The sequence below is a fragment of the Ascaphus truei genome, chromosome 19 (genome assembly GCF_040206685.1).
Source record: "Ascaphus truei isolate aAscTru1 chromosome 19, aAscTru1.hap1, whole genome shotgun sequence".
Classification (NCBI taxonomy): Eukaryota; Metazoa; Chordata; class Amphibia; order Anura; family Ascaphidae; genus Ascaphus; species Ascaphus truei.
Window position 1 is genome coordinate 31,558,179 of NC_134501.1, and position 17,329 is coordinate 31,575,507.

Sequence of the window (17,329 nt, forward strand, 5' to 3'; positions counted from 1 at the left end):
TGAAGTAAGCTTCACAGATCAGAGAGCTCCCGTCGCTAATGCAGGGTGAAGTAGTACAACCCTGTGGAGGACTTCTTGCTCAAGCTAATTTTTGCATATTACAAACTCCTCTTATACTCTCTTGGCAACTACCTGTGTCTGGCTCAGGATCATTGTTCTCGGGAAGCCAAATATTGGTGGAGTTCTCATCAACTCTGATTTTAATCCATGGCATCTCATCGGGGAAGACGCATTAACTTATCCAGCCTGACCACTTTAATATGTGAGGAAGTCCCAAGTGTTGTGTCTAGCGGGGTATCTCAACTACTGTACAGTAGCACAATCTTGAAGCTCCTTCAGTACCAGGGCACCGTGGCCTACAGCTTCCTCATCCATCACAGGCTTCTCCGCATAAGCCAAGACCACATTATCAGTAGTGAGGTAATTTGCATCTGGTTCAGGATCCTTAAATTTCAGTAAATCAATCTTGTTGCAGTTCTCCTCACACCAAACCCATATGTGTGAGTCTTTATTTTTTGTAGTTGGCCAACCTGTAGACTCGTGCCTTACTCCTTTGCAAAGATGAGTGGACAACCCGAGTTGCATCTTTATGGGCGTGATCATACATACAGTTCTGTCTCATTCTAGCCAAAGACAGAATCTTTATAACGGCTGCTTTGATCATGAGGAATTTGGTTCGGGCCACGTTGGCACTGTAGCATGACTGGATTTGTATTGCACTACTGCATGGTTTTTAAAGGCCTTTAATGAGGCAGCTAAGCAGTTAATTAAGACTGGCCTCTGTTTTTAACCTGCTCAGTGCTCTCTCAGGCTCTGAAAGTCTGTTTTCGCTGCCTGATTATATGACAGGGAATCCACCCTGTTAAAAGGATTCTCTGACATACTGTCCTTAACTTGGTGTTGCCCTGGATTAGAAGGAAGGCTTGTAATGTAGGGTAGCACAGGATAAAGTACCAACAGATATCTTTCAACGTGTCTTCTTGATCGGAAGAGAAGAGGCGGTAGAGCTTTGCTATGCAGACAGACATGGAGAGGACAACAAGCAGTATCATTGTCCTGGCTGCTCTGGAATGAACCTGCAGCCGGGGAATGCTGAAGTCTGATGTATTCTGCTTCATCCTCCAGACATGTCCACAGAGAGAAGTCAGTGTGATCCCAATAGAAATGAGGGATAGCAGAAAGGGCAAACAGCATCCTAGCACAGCTGCAAGGACTATATTAGAGATATAAAAAGCAGCTGTTTGACTGTCCTCACTGCAGTTGCCTGTGCTACTGTGCGTGCTGTTTTCCTGGGGATGTATTTGACAAAAAAACCCCAGTGATGGAACACTTATAATAAAGGATCCCAGTGCTGACATCAGCAGAAGCTTCTGCAACACAGAAGAAATCCACAGCTTCGCACGGAAGAAGAGACGATGTATAAAGTTAGCAATTTTGATGCAGTAGTAGACACAGAGCCAGGCAGTGAGCCAGAAATTTAAGTAAAGTAGGAACATCCCAACAAAAATCAGAGCTGATTTGATCTCTCTGTAGAATCGGATGTAAGGCCGGATCATGGATAACGACAATTCTGTATTCATTGTACACTGCAGGGCTATATTACACAGACCCATACTAAGTAGGATTAGATCACACAGATTCCTGCTGATATCTTTTTTCCAGTTTCTGTAACTCACAGCCATGATACACGAGCTGAGGATGAAGCCTGTTATGCATTCAATTGTACTGATGATTAATAACAATATTTCATGCCATGGCAGCATAGTGCTCTTCTGCGTGCTGTTACTGCTCTTCCTTACTGATGTATGAGCAGTGCCCCTGATGCCTCTGTATCTGACTGGCCCATGAGGCAGAGCTGGGATAAAATAAACTTTGTGTGCAAAGCACATGCAAATGTTCTGGTGTCTTCTGTCTGTGTTCTCGATCTTGTAAAAGAGAGCTCTCCGGTCACATCTCTGATGACAATCCTTTAGTTGGACTGTATCAGTAATTCTCCTTAAATCAAAAATTTAAATGTGCTTCCAACTTCACATAAAAGTGAAGGCAAAGTGTTCAATTAACTTTTTTATTTTAAGTTTGGTAGTAACAGTGAAGATCCCATGGTAAAAAGCAGCATCATTTAATTTAAGATTTAAGTCAGCATGAATTCATTTTTTCAAAAATGATTTTTCTCATAGGAATATTCTCTACCAATTTTTCCCTACCAATCCTACTCAATCTCTCTTTTGCTTTTGATGCTGTCGATCACTCTTGTCCTTCATATTCTACACTCTTGGTATCTCCCGAAGGAGCCACTAGGTGGCGAAACACGCGTCCAATATGAGCTATCATTGCTGACGCTGCATGTGCCAGAGGGCTGCTCAGCTGTGAGCTCCGACAGAGAGCTCAGCAGTACACTCACCTGGTGTCCCAGTTGTTGCTTTGCCATTCTAGGAATGCACCGAATTATATCAGGGCCACCTGCTCACTCTATCCTAGGATTCTCGGACAGTGTCAGGCTGAGTCATTAATACTAAGCCAACTATGATTTTGACACAATACTAGATAGACTCCTAGGTGGTAGATAGCCAGGGCTACCAACAGAAATCCTGGGACCCAGGACAAATGAAAGGAGCAGGCCCCCCCCCCAACCCATAGCGCAACTACCACAATTTTTTTTTAGCGCAACTTTTACTTAGGAAGCATGAGCGCGGTTTGATGCTTTCATCCATGGCAACTTTTACTTAACTGTTTTTTTGTTAATATCAATACAGAAAAAACATTACAATGCAAACTGTTTATTTTAATATTTTCAACAAAAGACAAAGATACCCAATGCTACATCCAATGTGACAAAAGGCCTAGGGGGATTCAGTATGGGCCTTGGGATGGTGGGGGTGGGGGGGGAGGGAAGTTGCAGGGTTGGGGGAGGTGGGGTGGGGGGGAGTTGGATGATCAACTTTGTTAGGGCATGGGTGGGAGGATTTGGAGGGGTGAGGGAAGGCACGTGGGGGCCTACAGCCTGCTGTACCGGGTGGCAGCAGAAGCGGGAAGGTTGGGCCAGGGCCTGATGCCTCGGCATTGCATGTGTGGGGGGGCCAACAGCCTGTACCTGTGTTTGCCAGTAGCAGGGCCCAGAGGGGGTTGAGTTGGATGATCTACTTAGTTAGGCACGTGGGGGGCCTGCAGCCTGCTGTACCGAGCGGCAGCAGAGGAGGAACCTGCTCCAGACGGCCTGCGTTGGACAGGGTAAAATGCTGGGAAGGTAGGACGTGAGGGTGGGGGCGGTTTGGTTGCCTGCTCGGTTAGGGATCTGGGGGGGTGTTGGTTATGGAGGGGCCCGTGGTATAGCACGTATGCTCAGTTAGGGTTGGTGAGGGAAACTAAGTCAGTGACACAACACACACAGGGACACAACACATAACAATACACACTGTACACAAACACACAACAGTACAGTTTAATAAAGATATAAAAATTACAGTACAAATAAGCAGTGCTTGACAAACCAACCAAAAATCTACTTGCCGAACCAAAAAAAATTTATTCGCCACCTAGACCCGCCCCTAGCCCCGTCCTTTAAAAAATAAATCGAATAAATTCCTAGTAAGAACTAATAACAAGATTCATTTATTACATAAAAGTTTAGTCCTTGTTACATAGTTACGTGTGTGTGTGTGTGTGTGTGAAAAAGTCGGATAAACGCACTAATCGGGGGGAAAAAAGCTAGATATGAATTACTAGTTTCCTGAACCCCTTAACCAGTGCCTGGACGCCCCCGCTTCACAATTTCTAAAGCAGCAATCCCGCCTGGCATCTTACCTGATCCGCAGTCCCTCAATGTCCCGATACCCTCATCCCCGCAATGTTATATATTGGAGGAGAGGTGTTCCCTACCTGTCTTCTGGGTTAGGGGGGATTCCGATGTCTGCCGTGTGAAGCGTGAGAGTCAGATCTGGAAGAAAGCAGTATAGATTATTTTGGTGTATGTAAACGGCAGTTAAGATAAGACAGAGGGAGTGTGGGTGAGAGAGAGATAGACAGGGACAGACAGGGACAGACAGAGACAGACAGAGACAGAGAGAGAGATACAGAGACAGAAACAGAGAGATAGAGACAGGGCATGGGGTGTGTGAGGGCTGGGTGACTGACTGACTCTTGGGTGGGTGACTCTTGGGTGGGTGACTTACGGGTTTGACTGACTGAGTGACTGATACTTGGGTGGGTGGGTGACTGGCTGACTGACTGACACTTCGTGGGTGACACTTAGGTGGGTGGGTGAGTTACTCTTGGGTGAGTAACTATGACTGACTGTGGGTTGGTGTCTATATTCACTCACACACTGACACACTGACACTCACACACACACTGACACTCTCACACACTGACACTCTCACACACGCACACACACAGTGACACTCACACTCACACACACACACTGATACTCACACACACACTGACACTCTCACACACAGACATTCTCACATACAGACATTCTCACACACAGACACTCTCACAGACAGACTCTATCACACACAGACACACTTGCACACATACAGGCACACAGGGGGCCAACGGAGCAAAGGGGGCCAACAGAGCAAGGGTGGGCAATCGGAGCGGGGGGGCCCAATTGGAGCAAGGGGGGCAATCGGAGAAAGGGCGGAAATCAGAGCAGGGGGGGGGGGGGCAATAGGAGCACGGGTGGGCAAACTGAGCAGGGGGGGCAAACGGAGCAGGGGGGGGCAATCGGAGCAGGGGCAATCAGAACAATCGCAGCTAAGGGAGACATGAAGGCATGGGGCAGTACTTACCTTACTTGCTCCATGCAGGATTGAGTGTGTGTTGTGATTGAGTGTGTGTTGTGTCTCTGTGTGTTGTGTTGGTTGTGATTGTGTGTGCTGTGTGTGGGTGTTGTGATTGAGTGTGTGTGTGTTGTCTGTGTTAGTTGTGATTGTGTGTTGTGTCTGTGTTGGGTTTTGTTTGTGTGCTGTGTGTGTGTGTGTGTTGTGACTGTGTGTGTTGTGATTGAGTATGTGTTGTGTGTTGTGCCTGTTGGTTGTGTCTGTGTGTGTGTTGTGATTGAGTTTGTATGTTGTGATTGAGTGTGTATGTTGTGTGTTGAGTGTGTGTGTTGTGATTGAGAGTGTGTGTGTGTGTGTTGTGTTGATTGTGATTGAGTGTGTGCTGTGTTTGTGGGTGTTCTGATTGTGTGTGTGATGTGTCTGTGTTGGTTGTGATTGAGTGTGTGTTGTGTCTCTGTGTTTGTGTTGTGATTGATTGATTGAGTGTGTATGTGTGTGTTGTGGTGGTTGTGATTGTGTGTGGGTGTTGTGATTAAGTGTGTTGTGTCTGTGTTGGCTGTGATTGAGTATGTGTTGTGTTATATCTCTGTTGGTTGTGATTGAGTATGTGTTGTGTGTCTATGTGTGTGTTGTGTCTGTTGGTTGTCTGTATGTGTTGTGATTGAGTGTGTGTGTTGTGATTGAGTGTTGTGTGTGTGTTGGTTGTGAATGAATGTGTGTTGTGTGTTTGTGATTTGTGTGGGTGTGTGGGTGTTGTGATTGAATGCAGTGGTGCACACAGTCGGGGGGCACCCCCTCGAGGGGGCGCAAATTTTTTAGGGTGGGCATGTGTGGCAAAACCTGGGTGCGCCTCCCGCAGACGCTGTGCGCAGGAGGGCGAAAAAGCTGTGCGTGGGGAGCTAAGAAAATGTGCGCGGGCGGGCAGCCAAAGATGTGCGCGGGCGGCCACGTGATGGTGTGTGTGCGCACACGTGCATGGGCTTTGGAGGTACGGGGGAGGAGCACGCTCGAGCACTGTGATGTCAAACACCCATCCTTCCGGTGTCTGCCCTGCAATTGCACTGTGTTCCTGCTCTCCTCCGCTGGCAACCTGCTTCGCTGCGATCCTCTGTAAGTGAAAGGGTAGGCGGCCCCTATCTCAGTCACACTAGGAATGTACAGAAATAATTTTAAAAGAATTAAAAAAAGTGAAAACACTTCCCCTCTCGTGCTTGCAAAATTATGCAGGACACCCTGTGCTCAAGCTTGGAGAGTTGGGGATCTCCCTGCTCTCAGAGGCAGAGTGGACACAGCCTAATTTTGCAAGCACGAACTATATACATAAGAAATATATAAGTATTTAGACATATTTGTATTTACATTGTATATTGTTTAATAAAGGTTTTTTTTTTCATGTGATTTTGATTTCATCACGCGGGGGGGGCGAAAATTTCATGGATAAAAAGGGGGGCTCGGCATAAAAAGTTTGCTCACCCCTGGTGTAAGGAATCGAGGAACACGTCCTTTGTGACGTGTTCCCTCCTTACCTGCATTGCCGCAGACCTCCTCCGATCTGGCACCAGTGTGTGCGCTCACCCCCGCTCTGTTTACAGAACACGCGTGAACGCGCAGCTCTTCTACTGTGCCATGGAGCTTAGCTCGGCCCCCTCAGACGCGCCACACTTATCTCACGCGTGCCGCGCACACGTGATGACGTGCACCGCTCCCCCGCTGCATGGAAAGTTTTCTACAAGCCCACTTGTCTCCTAGCTTATCCGTGTCTCCGTTCCGCCTGCTGTCTCATTGGATCTTGTATCCTTTAAATGCCTTGCTCATTCACTCCTGCTTTGCTGAGCATAACTGGTTGTAGCCTTGAGCTCAACCCCAGACCATGGCTATACAGATCACTACAATTCTAATCTCTCCAACTCCAGACCACAGATAACGGACTTTACTACTCTGACTTCTCCAACCCAAGATCCTGGCAAGTATCTGTTAACCCACTCTCTCCAATCTAGACCCGGCTACATTGATAATCCGCCTGCCAGGCACTCTTCCGCTGCTTTGGGTGCGTGGTTTACTACTTCCCCACATCAGTGCCGGGGTCCTGTCTTGCTCGTGGGCAGCGCAAGTGTTACAGTCTGCTCAGCCCAACAAACATGGACCCCCTGAGGTGGGTCAAGCACTGTCTTCTATCTTTGAGCATTTCCAATATCTGGATAACCAGATTGCTTCTCTTACTCAAAATTTGCCATGGTTTCCCTTAACAAATCACGGACCAGAATTCTAAGACCTGCTACCTTGTCTGTTTCTTCCCCTGAAGCTTCTCTCTCCCTCGAGCCACGTCTACCCTCTCCCAATCATTATGTGGGAGACCCCCAGGGATGTCGAAGTTTCCTCAACCAATGTAACATACAGTTCAAGTTAACCCCTTCCCGCTTTTCTTTTGATAGATCTAAGGTGGCATATATTATTGCTTTGCTAACCGGAGACGCATTGGCCTGGGCATCACCCATCTGGGAGGAGAGACTGGAGCTTGTTAAAGACTTTCCACATTTCAAGAAAGAATTTAAGTCTTTGATACCCCTGGCCGTAAGATTACTGCTGCCTCCTCTTTATTTCACATTTCTCAGGGTCATAGTTCAGTTGCAAGATACGCTCTGGAATTTCAGACCATCGAGCACCTGTGAGGCCTCCGGTTCTTTCCCACAGGTGTCCCCCGTGGGTCCGCTGCCTGGTATCCGTGGGAGTCCATGGGCCCTCAGGTGGTCTCAAGAGGTCCCCGCAGACCTAAGGAACCAACCTTGTATGTAAAAAAAATAAACCTGTCATATACATTTAAATAAATAAATACCCCTCCCCCAAAAGCATACAGTACAGTGGGTATAATATAAAGAAGACCCCGGAGAAGGTAAAGAAGACCCATAAGACCCCAAGACTGACGGTATGGATTACAAATAGAAGAAAGAAGACAAACACTTGGATTGTTATGTTTTTTATTTTATGGTTACCTGGTTCCTGTTTGTGGATTGGTTCGAGAGCATGCGGTTCCCCGGGATTCGGTGAGTGGTCCATCTAATGGTAAGTAAAAAAAAAATATATATATTTTTTTCTTTTACAGGTTTTTGAATTTGTTTAGAATGTGATTTTTTAATGTCCATTTATTGGCCCTGTATTTATGTATCTCCCTATGGATATACATACATAAAGGGACACTGAATGGTTGTATTGTATTTTAATTTTTAAAATAAACCTTGCGCCAAATATTGTCCAATAAGATGAGTCCTGTGATCCTCAAGAATTCGCACAAGTGCTTTCAGGTCATGTAACGAGAAAAAAACAAACAAAAAACAGATCATAGCATATAACTGCTGGGTGATGTCAGCCTATGCTAAAGACACTACATACAAATTTGAAAGTAACAGACTAAAATAATTTATTAAAACATAATGAACTTTGGGGCCTATGCACTAAGCTCCGAGCTTTTGCGCTAGGCTGGGGAAAAAAAAGCACGTCCGATAAAAAGTGAAGCCGGAGGCGCGATTCACTTAGCCCTTCAGCTCATTTTCTATCGGACGTGCCAAAAACTGGCTTATCGTACGTGCAAGGTTTTTCCCGAAGCTAGCGCAATAAAACTTCACGTACGATAGCTGATAGAAAAATAAGCCGCCTGTAACATTTGCATGGAGATTATGCATCTACATGGAAGGCTGTTACAGGCAATCGTACACAAAATAAAATCATTTTAATAATAGTGTACCCCCTACTTCAGGAGATACAGGCCCCGTTATGGGGTGCCGGTATCCCCTGCACTTTCAAGCTTCCGCGTCACGTGACCGGGACATTTACATTCTGCAGGGGATACCGGCACCCCATAACGGGGCCTGTATCTCCTGAACTAGGGGGTCCCCGAGGCTGAAACCAATGCGGATCAGCTCTGGAGACCCCCTGCACTTCTACACTACTGTCAAAACACACATATCAATAAACAATCATTTCTAACCTTAGCAGCTATCTGCTATGGTAATGAAGCAACATTAATGTACATTTTAATAATAGTGTGCGGGAGCACAGGGTCCCCTGAGCTGAACCGCATTGATTTCTGCCTCAGAGACCCCCTGCTTCCCGAGTTACAGGCCCCGGTATGGGGCATCGGAGGCCAATGTCGCCGCCATCTTTTTAGCGTCCAAGACGAGACGTGGACGCTATAAAGATGGCGGCGACACTGGCACTGATGCCCAAAACCGGGGCCTGTAACTCGGGAAGTAGGGGGTCTCAATCAATGCGGTTCAGCTCAGGGGAACCCCTGCTCCTGCACATTATTAATAAAAATACATTAAAGCAGCTTCATTACCTTAGCGGCTATCCGCTAAAGCAATGAAGGGGTTAAGGCACAATAGCATGTTTATTGGGGACAATTGCCCCCAATAAACATAGCAATATACAACACACATCCCCCCCGCCCCCTAACACATACAATACAGTAATGGGCAAAATTACTATTTTCCAAATATGGATAATAATGCATTTGCCCATTTAAAATACATATAAATCACCATAAATACAGTAAATACATATTACACTTACCTTTTCCAGGCACCCACGATGACGGCCATCCTCATCTTCATCTTCATCCTGCCCATGTCCCTTCGGTGCTGCAAAACTTACACAAGAATAAAAATAGCCAATGTAATGTCCCCTAACCCCTTAATCACCATAGCGGTTATTAACCGCTACAGTCATTAAGGGGTTAACCCACCCTCACCCACCACTCAGCAGGCCTGCATACCCTCCCCCACTACCCCCCCAACCCCGTGAGGCCTAACCACCCTCACCAATTACCCAGCCGGAAGGCCTACCCACATACTCTTGGGGCCAATACCCCCTTACCCCACCCCCAGTACCCACAATAAAAACAATACACTGCCCCAAAATAAACATCATTCTATTTATTAAATACATAACCCACCCCCTGTGCCCACCCCATAAATACATGATTTATTATTTTACATACAGGGTTAATACCCCAGGCCCACGGGAGTCCCCGGTGGGCCTGACGGGTTTCCGTAGACCTCACAGTGGCCCAGCAAAATGTTTCAAACAGGGTCAGGAGGCCTACGGGTGGTCCCCGCCAGGCGGCGTGGTCCACAAGGTGGTCACCGTGGGTGACCGTGGGCCACAATGGGGTCTCCACGGGTAGGCCCGCGGGTGTCTGGGGGGCCCCGGGTCAGACCCATAGGTGTCTGAGGGGCCTCGAGTGGTTCCCACGGAGGTCTTGGGGCCCTCGGGTGGTCCCTACGGGTCTGCGGTGCCCCCAGATGTGGGTCCACCGGTTCTTCCCTGCATGTGTCCCCCGTGAGTCCGCAGCCTGGTACCCGTGGGCATCCGAGGGGACCTCAGGTGGTCTCCAGAGGTCCCCGCAGACCTAAGGAGCCAACCCCATATGTAAAAAAAATAAACCTGTCCTATACATTTAAATAAATAAATACACCCCCTCCCCCCCACACATACGGTACAGTAATAGGCAAAATAACTATTATCCAGATATGGATAATAGATTATTTGCCCATTATTAAACATATAAATCAGCATAAATAAATGGAGTTCTACTTACCCCGTGGCAATGGTGGGCATCCGGGCATCAAATGGCCACCGTTGGCAAAAAAACATAGCAAATATTTTCAAATGCCAATTAACCCTTTAATCACCCTAGCGGATAATAACTGCAACAGTAATTAAGGGGTTAACCCACCCTGCCCCCATTCATTTGTACAGTGCGTTATATACACCTATATATATTTATATACCAAGATACAAATAAATGGTTAAGGATTACATAAACATGTATAAATAGAAACATAAAATTTGAATCTCATAATCATCACATAATAAAATTAAACCAGCAGCACATTGCATCTTAAAATGAATCCAGCAGCACTTATAAAACTAAATGATATCTCCTCTCCCAACATACCAGCAGCTAGACACATATATATCAAATGTCAAACAATTGCATTTGAGTGTGTACATGATGCAATTAATCTGTGCACCATGTAACACTTTGCAAAATCAATTTAAAAATAAAATACACTATGAACAACAACATACAATGCCATCCACAAAATCAAATAGAAACTAAGCAAGTAAACATAAATACATTTACCATCAATCAATTAATCAATTTCCTAAATCAATTACAATACAATCCTACGGGCAGTACAAAGGACTCGGGGCCATCCCTTAAGGTTGGAGGAAAGGAAATTTCACCAGCAACAAAGGAAAGGGTTCTTTACAGTAAGGGCAGTTAAAATGTGGAATTCATTACCCATGGAGACTATGATGTCAGATACAATAGATTTGTTCAAAAAAAGGTTGGACATATTTTTAGATGGGAAAGGTATACAGGGATATACCAAATAAGTATACATGGGAAGGATGTTGATCCAGGGATTAATCCGATTGCCAATTCTTGGAGTCAGGAAGGAATTAATTTTTCCCCTTAATGGGGTTTTTTGTTTGCCTTCCTCTGGATCAATAAGTAAGTATAGATATAGAATAAAGTATCTGTTGTCTAATTTTAGCATAGGTTGAACTTGATGGACGTATGTCTTTTTTCAACCTCATCTACTATGTAACTATGTAATCCAAATCAATTATACAATTCACTATTCAATTCCTAAATCCAAACCATTGAGAAAAAAATTCTACTTCAATGTAACCACCATCATACAAATCTAACTACCAGAAATAAGCCATTATTAAAAAGCAAGCCCCTGAAATATACTACTGCAAAGGCCATTAAAAATTACCTGTAACTAAATAAAAATTAAATTACACACACAACAATGTAGAAATCAAGCAGCTAAATACATTTGAAATACACGAAAAAAACATAAACACTCGCAAATCAATCATTTATTATCCCTGTATGTCTATCCATATATATACACATTACATACAGGGGCAATAAAAGAGCATAAAAAACAGTGCATTTCCATAAAAAATATAACATACAATACACCCATTCAGTGTCCCTGTACTGTTACTGTACGGTATTGTATGTGCTAGGAGGTGGAGGGAGGGGGGTGTATTTAGTTAGAAATATTGTTTATTTTTTTGAAGGCACAACATTGGTACCGCAGACCCGCGGGTACCCCCGCTTGGTGAGCCAGGGACACCCGTGGGACCCCCGGACCCCCATGGGGTCAGCCGGGGACATCCGTCGGCCTGTTGTATGGGTGTTGCGCATACAAAAATGTAAACAAATAAATTTTTCAAAGTCCACATTTTTTATCACCTGCTTTTAGCTGGTGAGCTTTGTTCAGCGCAACTTTCGCGTACGATAAATTTGCGTAGCTTAGTGAATCCTGGGGAAGGGTAGGATTAAGCGCAAACAGCTCGTCGTACGAGCAAAGTTGGACTTTGAAAAATTTCCTGAAAAAAGTCAGTTTTAGAGCGCAAAGTGCCTGTTTGCGCGGCTCTGTGAATCCCGTTCGGCGGAACATCACGTTCTAAGAGCACTTAAAAGCGCTCTTTAAACAACTTATCACAGCTTTGTGAATAGGGCCCTATGTCATTAAACAAGGGACCGCAGTACATTGAAAGAAAGCTGTTGATCCGGAGATGGTAAAATCAGAACCCTACTTACAAGAAGCAGGGTCGCCAAAGTCTCCCTGTAGTCGCTCACGGGGAAACGCCGGTAGGCGTTAAGTGAAGCAGGAATGATCGCATTTGAGAGTGTAAAAACTCTACTGCACAAGACAACAGACTGAAGGATATAACAAAGGTCAGCAAAGCAAGTTCCAAACAGTCCAGGCTTTTTTCCTCGCCAGCGGTGTTGTAGTGTCCGCAGAGGTAACGGGTCGCACACAGAACAATCCAGTAAGGTCTCTTACATCCGATTGCTAATTGCTCAGCAATCGATCGATCGATCAGCAATAGAATAGAATAGAATGATTTTGTAGAACTTGGCCGAATCTCTACAACTTGCCCTCAGCTTGGCTAGGTTTCTCCGGCACCACAATGCCAAGTGTTTTGCTATTCCGAGCAAAGGACTTTTGAAAAGCTCACCTCTGCTTCACCGGACCAAGTTCCAAGTCAGTCTGGTACTCTGATTGGCAGTCCCTTTTGACGAAGTTGAGACATTAGGGGGTCTGACGTAAACAGCATTAGGGTCAAAGCAGCCATTTTGTCTGACTATTTTTGTCAGCCATCTTGTTATTGTTCAAGTCCTTGTCTGTCATTTATGTTGTAATGTGCTGTGTTTGTGTCATCCATTTTGTCTTCAGTCTGTATGAAAGCTGCGTGAAAGTTATAGTGGGTTAAAAGATTTTTCGCTCTCAGTGTTTTACAAATACCAGCTCTGGCCAGCCCAGCTGCAGAAGGAGGGAGGGGGCATACAGCCTTGAGGAGTGAGATTAGAATTAGAGAAGACTTCTTACATTTAAGTGCCAGGTAAAGTCTTGAGAAGGGAGATCAGAATTAGAACCGACTTCTCAGCATTCGAGTGTCTGGTGGACTCAGAGATAGAAATCATTTCTCACATTCAACCCCTTAAAGAATGTATGTATCATTTCATTTTTGTTATGTATTACAAGATTGTCATTTTAGTTGATGCACGCTTACATCACTTGTTATGTATTACAAACTTACATAAGTTTTAGTATTGTTATGTATTACAAAATGATGTAATATTTAGTGACGCGCAAGTCCCCCCATAAAGGGGTGGAGCTTAAGTTGTTAGGGTATAAATGTATCTCATACCGTATTATCTGAGAGAGAGCTTTTTGTTTTGAAGCTGTCTCCGCTGTGTGCACTCTGAATAAACTCATTTGATAACTAAAATGTTTTTTGTAACATTTTTTCAGCTTTCACAGATGGTAGCAGAGGATGGTTTCCAATATCTCGGATGCAGAGCACCTGGACAGGCAACTTCTCGGTCACTCAAACCGGAGCGCTCATATAAATCAAGGTAATGGCTGCCTATTACAAACATTCCTAATCAAATAGTTTTAGTGATGTGTATAGAGCTGGCCCTTAAAGGGTGTCTTCTCTGTGTGACGGAAAACCTGTATCAAGTCAGTTTATTATTCTCTGTTCCTGTATTCATTTTAAAGTGTAAGAGTTGTTAAGAGTTGTTAGGGGCTAAAGTGAGAGTCCCGTTAAAAGCTTTGGTGTTTTTGGTGATAGGAGGGAGTGTTTGTAGGCTTAAGGGATTGTCTTTAGACCGTCCTGGGTTGTGATAAATATTTTTTGTTGTCTGAGCAGGACGGGTCCCTTATTGTATATTTGCTCTGTCTTGTCATTAACATACCAAGTGAGTTTATTCATGGATATCTGTTTAGAAGGTCTTATCTGTATCTCTCTGTATCCATGTTATAAAAGTATAAGGTTTATCAGGACTGGGTTGGACCCCCTGAAGTAATTAAAGTTTTTTCTTTGGTATAGTTATGGTGAGAAAATATGATTGGGGAACAGTCTCATGACAGGTCCTTAATTGCATATTTACACTATTCAGTATAATAACATGCCAAAAGAGTTGTACATAATCCGCTTGCTCTGATTATTGTATCAGGAGAATTGTACATTGTGAATTAAATTTGATTATTGTAACGCTAAATTGTGCATTATCAATTAAATTTGATTATTATATCAGGAGAATTGTACATTATCAATTAAATTTGTTTATTGTAACACCGAATTGTACATTATCAATTAAATTTGATTATTGTAACAGGGGAATAATGGGAAACCAAAATTTTTCAAAAGATTGTGTGTCTGCAGACAAAAATAATAAAGAATGAATACAGAGAACGAAAAGAGACAATATAAATATATTTTGTTGGCCAGTGAATGGCACTGTATGTACTATTATCAACTATTTGCGCAGATGTTTAAATGAAAGATGGGTCTTTTTCTGTGGGATTGAGAAGCTCAGGGTGCGCCGTCTCGTGTGTTTTTGAATCCCACAGGGAAACATACCTTACGTTAATATGGGCCAAAAGAATTCTCTTGCGGGACAGGATGGTCCCTCTGCATTTATTTTAACCATTGCCAGGACAGAAGTTAATGTAATAATAAGTGAAAAAGAAAGTGAATAGGAAAGAAATAGCAGGTGAATTTGCCGATAGATAATCAAGGCATATGATGGTGTTGAGGAAGTAGGTATTGAGGGTTATTTTTATGAAAGGTTTATATGCAGAAATTGGGATGCAATTAGAGACTGTGTATATTGTTTGGAAGGGACAGAAAGTGTTATAATTGTAAAAAGGCAGGACATTTTGCCAGTAATTGCAGAGCAGCCCTAAGAGAGAGAATAGAAGAAGAGAATGAAAAAGAATGGGCATATGATAAAGTAGCCCTGTAACTGGTAAAAATTTTAAAGGTTTGCTCGTACTGACCAGGCGATTACATGTTTTAAAACCAGAAAATATTATTTTTCCTTCTGTTCAAATGGCAAATAGAAAGAGAATCAGAATAACAGTAGCACAGACTGCGCCCCCCCCCCTTTTCCAGCTTGAGGAATGTGCAAAAGATACGAAAGTTAACTCAAAAACTCCAGAGCATAAAAATTAGTTTTAAAAGCCGGTTATTATGAGAATAAAGAAAGAGAAATAAACTTTTATTAATTTAGTTGCAGGATGAAATTGTTTTGTAAATAGGTGAGAAATGTTTTTCTTTTTCTTTTATTTGTTTGTTATTTTTGTGATGTTGATTGGTTGTGCATGAGATAAGTTTGTGTCTCTGTTCTTTGTGTGTCTGTATTGTGGTTTCTATGTGTATAAACCAGTAAAAACACGTCAATTGCATTTCTATAGTATTAGGATATGTTAGGAATATTTAAAAAAATATGCTGGTAAAAGCTCACACGTATTGTTTAAATTATATATTGTGTGTTCATAAGCTATCTAACCTCATTTGTATAAATGTCCCGTTTTTATTTTTGAGAGGATTGCGCAGTTCGTAGTCGTACGTAGCAGGATCAGGATAGGAGAAGACAGCATTGTCGCTGGACAAGCCAGGGTCAGGACAGGAGACATCAGGGTAAACGTTGTTCAAGCAGGAGTTCGGCAACAGGTAGTCAGGAGAGCCCCGCTTCAGCTTAGGAGCGCGGGAGTGGCCTCTGCGCGTGCGGCGACCATGGCCCATGGTACTGGTCTCAGGAGGTGGTAGGCAAACCAGAGTAGCACACCGCCTAGCTGCACGGGTAAACCAATGCTTCAGCACAACAGTCCTGAGCGGGCTGGGGAATCCTCTGTTTCAGCGCAGGAACCAGGACACGGCCTCTGCAATAGGGAAAGAGCATCAGACCCCAGGAACCAGGAAGCTGAAGAAACACAGAGGAAACCTCCGCTTCAGCGCAGGTGACAGGAACAGACCACTGCGTGAATATAGCATCCGGTCACAGGAAACAAGGAGCTGAAGTCAACAAGGAGAGTACTCAGCTACAGCACAGGAGACTGGAGCAGACCGCTGCATGACAATAGCAGCCGGCCTTAGGAAACCTGGAGCTTAAGACAACAAGGAGAGTACTCAGCTTCAGCACAGGAGACAGGAACAGACCGCTGCATGACAATAGCAGCCGGTCTCAGGAAACCAGGATAACAAGCCAGGGACTTGTGGCAGAACAGTTAGTGACATCCAGAAAGGAATATGCTCGGCAGGGAGCATTGTGGGAAAGCAGTACTTAAAGGTCAGTGAACCAATAGCAGAAGGGGCGTGTGGCAGTATTGCTTTGGTGAGTGAATCCAGGCTGCAGTAAATCTCAGGGGAAGTGTTCCAGGACTGCACAATCTGCAAGGTAAGGCAAACAGTAAACCGAGGAGCGGATTCCTTACAGTGATGTATTTTATAACTTGTAACCATTTATTTTTTCCATAGGTGTCCCATTTTATTATAAGCAGTAGTTATTGTTAAAATCACTGTATAATATTTAATTCTAATTCTGCTGATTAAGCAATTAACATCCTAGTTGCTAATTTATTTATTTATTTTTAGAATGTTTTGCCAGGAAGTGGTGCATTGAGAGTCACCTCTCGTTTTTGGGTGTGTCCTGGGCATAGAGTTAAAGGACAGGTGATACATAGTTGCAAATGCAGTTACATATGTGAGCAGGTATACATTATATACAAGGCATTTCACATTTTTAGCAGAATAGTTACAGTAGAGTGAACACATTCTTTGTCCATGACTTGGATAGTATTGTATTGTAGTGTATGACTTTATTTATATATAGCGTCAAAAATGTACTCAGCACTTCACAAAGAATACAGTAGAGGGAATTATAATAGAATAGTAAGGGCAGCAAAATCAGACAATAGGAAAGGAAATCCTTGCACTGAAGAGTTTAAAATCTAAGGGTTGAGGGGAATTTAAAGAGATAGCAGGTGAGGGAATATGTGCTGTTGATGGCAGTGCGTGGCCACAATGGGTGGTAGGAGTGACTGGGTGTGGCATAATAGCCATGAGTGCAGGCTATTGGGATGCTTGATTTGTGGGGCGAGTTTTAAGGTTATTTAGTGTTTAATGAAAAGGTTGATACCATTTGCATCGGAGGAGCACCAAATGTC

At 43.9% G+C, this 17,329-nt stretch overlaps 1 protein-coding gene across 1 annotated transcript; it reads right to left on the minus strand.

Moving 5' to 3' along the window:
* Positions 1–806: 806 nt before the first annotated feature.
* Positions 807–4,804, minus strand: LOC142470195 (taste receptor type 2 member 9-like). The gene is made up of 2 exons (XM_075577171.1): positions 4,791–4,804; positions 807–1,995 (listed from the first exon to the last, which is right to left on the minus strand). The coding sequence occupies exons 1-2, from the start codon at positions 4,802–4,804 to the stop codon at positions 807–809; spliced, it is 1,203 nt and encodes a 400-aa protein (XP_075433286.1).
* Between the last annotated feature and the right edge of the window lie 12,525 nt (positions 4,805–17,329).